At 41.8% G+C, this 7,235-nt stretch overlaps 1 protein-coding gene across 1 annotated transcript; it reads right to left on the bottom strand.

Annotated features, from left to right (window-relative positions):
• Window positions 1-1,267: 1,267 nt before the first annotated feature.
• Window positions 1,268-6,670, bottom strand: LOC132137535 (lysine-specific demethylase 6A-like). Its single transcript, XM_059547576.1, has 10 exons — window positions 6,425-6,670; window positions 4,662-4,723; window positions 4,507-4,581; window positions 3,604-3,752; window positions 3,400-3,514; window positions 3,113-3,300; window positions 2,881-3,022; window positions 2,677-2,803; window positions 2,432-2,602; window positions 1,268-2,273 (listed from the first exon to the last, which is right to left on the bottom strand). Exons 1-10 carry the CDS (start codon window positions 6,653-6,655, stop codon window positions 2,244-2,246), a joined length of 1,290 nt encoding a protein of 429 aa, XP_059403559.1. The 5' UTR covers window positions 6,656-6,670; the 3' UTR covers window positions 1,268-2,243.
• Between the last annotated feature and the right edge of the window lie 565 nt (window positions 6,671-7,235).

Genomic DNA, 7,235 nt, shown 5'->3' with positions numbered 1-7,235 from the left:
TATAAAAAACTGAATGACGAGTAATTTCTTACTGCTAAATTCTGAAAAAACAGAGGTGTTAATTATAGGACCTAAAAACTCTGCTTGTAATAACCTAGAACACTGTCTAAGACTTGATGGTTGCTCTGTAAATTCTTCGTCATCAGTTAGGAACCTAGGTGTGCTACTTGATCGCAATCTTTCCTTAGAAAGCCACGTTTCTAGCATTTGTAAAACTGCATTTTTCCATCTCAAAAATATATCTAAATTACGGCCTATGCTCTCAATGTCAAATGCAGAAATGTTAATCCATGCATTTATGACCTCAAGGTTAGATTATTGTAATGCTTTATTGGGTGGTTGTTCTGCACGCTTAGTAAACAAACTACAGCTAGTCCAAAATGCAGCAGCAAGAGTTCTTACTAGAACCAGGAAGTATGACCATATTAGCCCGGTCCTGTCAACACTGCACTGGCTCCCTATCAAGCATCGTATAGATTTTAAATTATTGCTTATTACTTATAAAGCCCTGAATGGTTTAGCACCTCAGTATTTGAATGAGCTCCTTTTACATTATAATCCTCTACGTCAGCTACGTTCTCAAAACTCGGGCAATTTGATAATACCTAGAATATCAAAATCAACTGCGGGCGGCAGATCCTTTTCCTATTTGGCGCCTAAACTCTGGAATAACCTACCTAACATTGTTCGGGAGGTAGACACACTCTTGCAGTTTAAATCTAGATTAAAGACCCATCTCTTTAACCTGGCTTACACATAACATACTAATATGCTTTTAATATCCAAATCCGTTAAAGGATTTTTAGGCTGCATTAATTAGGTAAACCGGGCCGGCAATATTATGACTTAGGGTGTGTGTTCACTGCTCTGTGTGTGTGTGTGTGTGTGCACTTCGGATGGGTTAAATGCAGAGCACAAATTCTGAGTATGGGTCACCATACTTGGCTGAATGTCACGTCACTTAGACTCACACACTCACTGAAATGTTTGTCAGTGAATGTCGATGAACTTCCTGGAGGTTTAGAAACACCTGTCTAGCAGTGATAGAGCTCATGAGTGTGACGTGATTACTGTACTGAGATCGAGGACGGAGTAATCTTCTAGCAAGGCTGCAGGTCTCGTCCAACAACAACAAATAAATGTTAAAAGGGGCAGAGAGCATTTTAAAATAAACAGATTTAAAAAAAAACTCACTTGACAAATGTCTTTGTACACAAAAAATAAAAAAGGCAGTCATACGGATTTAAGAGGTCAAGAGAAGGATCTCCACGTGTCAGCACATATGTTGACAACTTGTTTAATAACTCATAAAACATTCTTCAAACAATAAAACAACTTTATAGTTTCTGTACAATGCTTACTAAGCGGTTTAATTCTATATAGAAAAATGCAGGAGTAGTTAAATGACCAAACTCCTTCAAATTTAATGGCAGGTACTCTGGGAAAAATAACAGCATTCCATCCACAAATATCTTCAAGCAATAAATATGTATTTATAAATAGTGTAAATGTACATCAGGATTAGAAACAAACGAGGAAGGAAAAAAACAGACACTTTATTCCTTACTCTATGTGCAACCCATTTTTCTTTGTGACTTGGCTGTTATGCTTTTTCCACAATTTTTTCCTTTTTCTTACCTAAGAAACAAAATATTGAACATGGTGTCAAAAGAACGAGACCTGTAAAACACAAGCGCCGTAAAAAATTATATATCACCTAGTTCTTCACATAACAAATTATTTTTTTTTTTGTAGATTTTGCCATCCAAAGTCATCGTAAAATCACTATCTACCATACAAAAAGTTCGGCTAGCACTGCTCCGTGAAGGCGAACCCTTGAGACACAAGGAAAGAGACTCCAGGTTTCAGCATGTTACAAAATACAAAAACAACGCCTCAAGTCAGTAGTCTGTAAGTGACGATGCCAGTTGTGACAGACAATATGTACAAAACCAGTTTCCCATAATTTCCTCCCCAGTTGTGAATAATTTCTCACGTGAAGCAGAGGCGAGCGGCTCGTTCAGGAAGAGGTGTGTAGAGAGGAAGTCCGCTCACTATCGCCCCCCGCAGGCCACAGTCACACACTGCAGTTTATAAACAGGTTGCATAGACACACAGTCACTTGAGTCGACGGTCTCGTGCTCTCCGATGGTCACCAGCCACACGAGAGACGAGCACCACGGTCCTGAATATCAGAAATGGTCCTGTAATGTGATATTCTCCACATGTTCGGCGTCTTAATGTCAAGATGCAGACGAATGCAGAGCAGGAGCCTAAAAACACAAGGTGAGCGCAGAGCGTTATTCGTTCTGCTCATTTCATGATTCACACACACACACACACACACACACTAATATAAACCATCACTAGATAAGCTGCTGATCGAGCAAAAGAGCAGGCGCTGGTCCATGAACATCATATTGACACTTACTAATGAGAACTGGTCGTAGACCTGCATGAGGTCCTCCATCCTGAACTGCTGCAGCACCACGAACCCGTCGAGGTCACTGCTGGCCTTCCGAGCGCAATCCTGACACTGGACCACGCAGGACTTCCTGGAGTAACTGTCGCTCGTCACAAAGAGAAGGTTAAACACCTCCACCTGGAAGAGAGCAGCACAGGAAGGTGATTGAGATGAGAGCGGTCAGTTATTCTGCTGTCGAGTCCAGCACTCACCTCACAGATGCTGCAGTAATGGGCCGGCTCGTCTCGGCTTCTTCTGTGCCACACCGTCTCCTTCCCAGCAGCCACCAGCGCCTCTTTAATGGTCTGACACTGCTTCAGCGTCCGCAGCAGACAGAACCTGTGAACCAGAGACGGGTTTGATCATTCGATCCGGATCAGACGAGACCAGACATCGGTCGAAGGAGCGTCACTCACTTGATCATCTCAAACAGCTTGTGGTCAGACACTTTAATGTTCCTCGCCATGTTCCAGGACAGATGCACCATGGGAACCATAGATTTGACGCTCTGGAGTTTGTTCCACTCGTAGCGCTCGACGGCCAGCTTGTACTGATACGCTGCAGGAAGCAGAAACACACACCAATCACACACAAGGCAAACAGACCGGCTGAACGTGCACATGGGCTGATGTCCTGCTGAGCTCGCACCGGTCAGAGGGCCCACGTTCCACCAGATGTTGTTGCACCAGCCGATGGCCTGACCCCAGTGCACCGTCCCCGTGTTCAGCCACACCAGGTCTCCGGGCCGCTGGATGAAGCGGTACACCGGCACGTTAGCCTCGTACAGATCCTCCAGATTCGGCCACCACGAGCCCTTCAGGAAGTTGATGTTGTTCCTGTAAGAGAGACACTTGCATATCAAGAGAAGCCACTTTAAGATCCGTCAGACGATTTGTGAAATGTGAAACCTTCACATTCAAGAGCTGTGCACGTACTTCTCACAGAACTCGCTCATCACGCCCCAGTACGGCTCCGGCACGGCAAACCACTCGCAGTCGCCCGGCCCGATGTTGATGTTGACAGCACAGAAGTTATTGTGCTCCTGATGGCCTGAAGACGAACAGAGAGATCATGTGACCGGCTGCGACAGACTGGTTAGACTGTGCTTCTGAAGCGTGACGATAACAGCAGCGTCTCACCTGGAGTTCTGCTGCCCGGGACTTTCATGAAGAGCTGGACCGTGTTCATACCCAGAATGCTGTGGCCCACGTGACTCAGCAGGTTCCCAGCAGACACCACACGAGCGAACGCAGGCAGCTTGCTCAGTTCCTGCAGCTGCAGCTTCCACCTGCAGGGGGCAGCACCTCGGGCTTTATTTGACTGACAGACTCACGTTACAGTAAAGCTGTGGATGATCACTCACAGCCTCTTAAACAGCATTCAGAGACATGTTCATGTTCAAGACATGTTTTAATGATGTGTGATTTGACATTACCAAGCCAAACCCTTACAGAGTGCACACATACATGACATGAAGTCTGGTAGGTTAGACTATTAAAAGGCATTTAAAATAATAACCAAATGAAAGTGAAAGTGACGTGACATTCAGCCAAGTATGGTGACCCATACTCAGAATTCGTTCTCTGCATTTAACCCATCCGAAGTGCACACACACACACACACACACACACACAGTCCGACTCTCTAACCATTAGGCCACGACTTCCCCATGTAGGATTATGGGGGCAGAAAATGTATATATTTTGTTGATACTGAACTGCTTTCATTTGTTTGGTAACAGCCCAAATCTCTTATTGTTCTAACTGACTGATTAAAAGTACAAATCTGACTCAAAAGATTATGCACACTTATAGAAAAATACCAATAAAAGGTAAACATTTAAACTTGTTAGAAAAAAAAAAAAGATTAATTTCTAATCACAATCACACAGAATATGAAGAATATCAAAAACGTCAGCAGTCAGCGGTTCTTAAGATACCAGCACAATATCTAATTACAGCTCAATATAGCACACTACTGCTCGCAAATACAAACACCCAACCTGACAAGAAGTGCAAAAAGAAAACTTCATGAAAACTCACTTCTTTTCATCGGAGACATCAATGTTGGTGCCAAACTTGACTTGTTTGAAAGGACCCTTGTGCCTCCTGGAAACACTGACAGAAGGAAGAGAGTAAGCGCAGGTTTCATGAGCGCAGCTAAACACTTCAGCAGACGTCAGACGCACGACACTCACGTTTCTGAAGAAGTCGTCTCAGAGTCCGACAGCTCCTTCTGGCCCTTCTTCTCATTCTCTTCCTGAAACCACACAAACACGCTTATTTAACATGCAGAACGCCACACGCAACCCGTCACTGTGCTAACGTAGAGCTGGATGATATGGCCAAAAATTATATCATGACATATTTCTTAATTTCAGTCAATAAGATATAATTCTGATATCAATATGAACAATATATATATATATATATATTTATTTATTGGCAGTTTTCCTGAGTTTTTAAAACCTGCCAAGAATGCCCACAAATGATGTCTGTAACTACGAACTTCTTAAAAATGAATTTGCTAAAAGTCTATGAAACAACCTAGTTAAAAACTATATAATATTTTAGAAGTCAGACTCAACAAATAAATTAAATGCTAAACTTTTATTTGTATTTAGCTTTCATACAAACAAGAAATGTGATATCACCAGCGAATAGACAATCTCAGCCACACCTTATTAACGTTTCATTTAAACTATAACATAGGATGATTATTCTTCTGCAAAAGGGCTTTTATGAGAAGAGCTCGGCGTTGGTGCAGAAGACAGAACATGTTTCTGGAGACGAGCTCATCCTCGGCCAGCAGGAGGCGCTCTGGAGCAACAGTAACAGTGGTTTCCCTGGTAACGGCTGCTTCATCAGACACAGTAAAGACTCCATCAAAACTTTCCTAAAGAGAGTCCGTTCCCTTCTGAGATACAATAACAAACACCAGCGCCGCCTTTTGATTTAGAAACTTCCAGTCAACGTTTATTCAACGCCGTCAACTGCCACAAAAATAAATTTAAGAGAAACACTAGTAATGTATATTGAAATATTGTAAATGTTTAACAATCATATAACCTTTATTAGTAAAATTATATTGCGATGTATAGTCCTAGAGATTATAGTTTACATTCCATTAACAAAAAAATCCAATATAAAAAATAGTCATATTTATTGTTTTTACGGTGTTCTGTTGCAGCTGAATAACACGAGCAGAAATCAGCCGCTTACAGAACACTTCGGCCTAAAAAATACCACAGCAAAAACTACTAGACTCATATTAATTTCAAATATGAAAGTGTTAAAGACAAGTAAACAGTCAGTAATAAAATAGGGACAAACAAATCAATTAGAAACAGCATAAATAAGACTGAACCAAACTGCAAGTACAGAAACTAAAAGTTTAAAAACACTGCATAGTTTTCTTTTCATAAATAAAATCTAGATTACGGTTATTAATGGGTATTTAGATCGGTGAATGATTTTCTTTTGTTCTTTAACATTAATGACAGGCAGTGTGTTTATTAGACTTCAGTCTCTTTAACACCAAACACACACAGATCTAAAAATACTGTAATACTGTGCTTTCTTTCTCATCCGTTTACATTCACTGCAGACAGAAACAGCGGTGGTTATGATGATATACTGAGGTAGTTTTCTGCATACTGGTTGATAAATGAGAAAGAGGCCAGTTCTATCCTGGAACAGCCTTTTCTGCAGTGAAACGCACAGAACGGTTGCAGAACGCGGTTCTCTGTGCTTCAGACGTCTGTGCTGCACACTAACAGGGCACAAGTTCTCTCGGTTCCTGCGCTTAAATCGCTTTAAATCACATCAAAATGTGAATGCAGGAATCGTTAAGCAGATTTTAAATGTATGTATCTCCGGTTCTTAGTAATCTGGGGTGGGTTCTCGATCCCCAGGCCTGATGCTCAGTGTAATGATCTGCGGTGGGATGCAGGGTTCTCACCCGCAGAGACTCCTGGAAGGATGCGGCCTGGTACTGAGCGTATTTGGCGATGGTGGTGTACGATCGGATGCTCTCGCAGCGCCACTGTTTCCTCTGACCGCTGGCGTCCCAGTTCTCATCGGCCGGCTGACACAGCTGCGTCCGCACCTCCACCAGCTGCTCCGGGTTCGCCTCCACTAGAGTCTTGGTGGAGAACAGGCCCAGATCTACAGAGACAGACAATACAAACATGATCCAAGATCTACAAGTATCTGAACTACACCGATCAGAAACCTCCAGAGAACACGTGTCATACACTATCATCAGCTGCCAGATCACCCATACATGATATATCGTGCTAATTTATTTCATTATTTACTTATTACTTATTTACTCATTGCCGGAAACTGAACCAACTCCAGCATGAGGTTAAAAGCAGCCTAATGTTTTTAATACATTAATAGAATGAATTTGTATTTAAATTAATAGACACATCACAAGTTACTAAATATAATGCTTATATTTCCTCAGTTATTCAAAAAGCAGCTACAGAAAACAAGCAAAGAACATCACAAGCTCAGTCTAGCGCGAGTTTATACCCTTTAAAAACACTCCCGTTATAACCAGTGGATCTACACTGTATGACCAATAAATCTCACACTTATTAACACATGTTAGGTAAAGAACGTTAGCCTGAATGCACTGTAAGTCGCTTTGGATAAAAGCATCTGTTAAATGCATACATTTAAATTTATAAGCTCAGCATAATCACGTGTGATTGGTTTTAATGCACAACACTGTAAAAATGCGTAAAAAGAAATACAGTGCAACA

Source organism: Carassius carassius, unplaced genomic scaffold (genome assembly GCF_963082965.1).
Source record: "Carassius carassius unplaced genomic scaffold, fCarCar2.1 SCAFFOLD_97, whole genome shotgun sequence".
Taxonomy (NCBI): domain Eukaryota; kingdom Metazoa; phylum Chordata; class Actinopteri; order Cypriniformes; family Cyprinidae; genus Carassius; species Carassius carassius.
The sequence above is the reverse complement of the archived record's forward strand: the minus strand, read 5'-3'. Positions and strand labels throughout refer to the sequence as shown.

Coding starts and splice junctions, on each gene's coding strand:
- LOC132137535 (XM_059547576.1), bottom strand. CDS start 6,655: ATGTTTGTATTGTCTGTCTCTGTAGATCTGGGCCTGTTCTCCACCAAG. Junction 2,804..2,880: donor AAGCTGTTTGAGATGATCAA/GTGAGTGACGCT, acceptor TCTGGTTCACAG/GTTCTGTCTGCTGCGGACGC. Junction 2,274..2,431: donor TCTACGACCAGTTCTCATTA/GTAAGTGTCAAT, acceptor TTGTGTTTTTAG/GCTCCTGCTCTGCATTCGTC.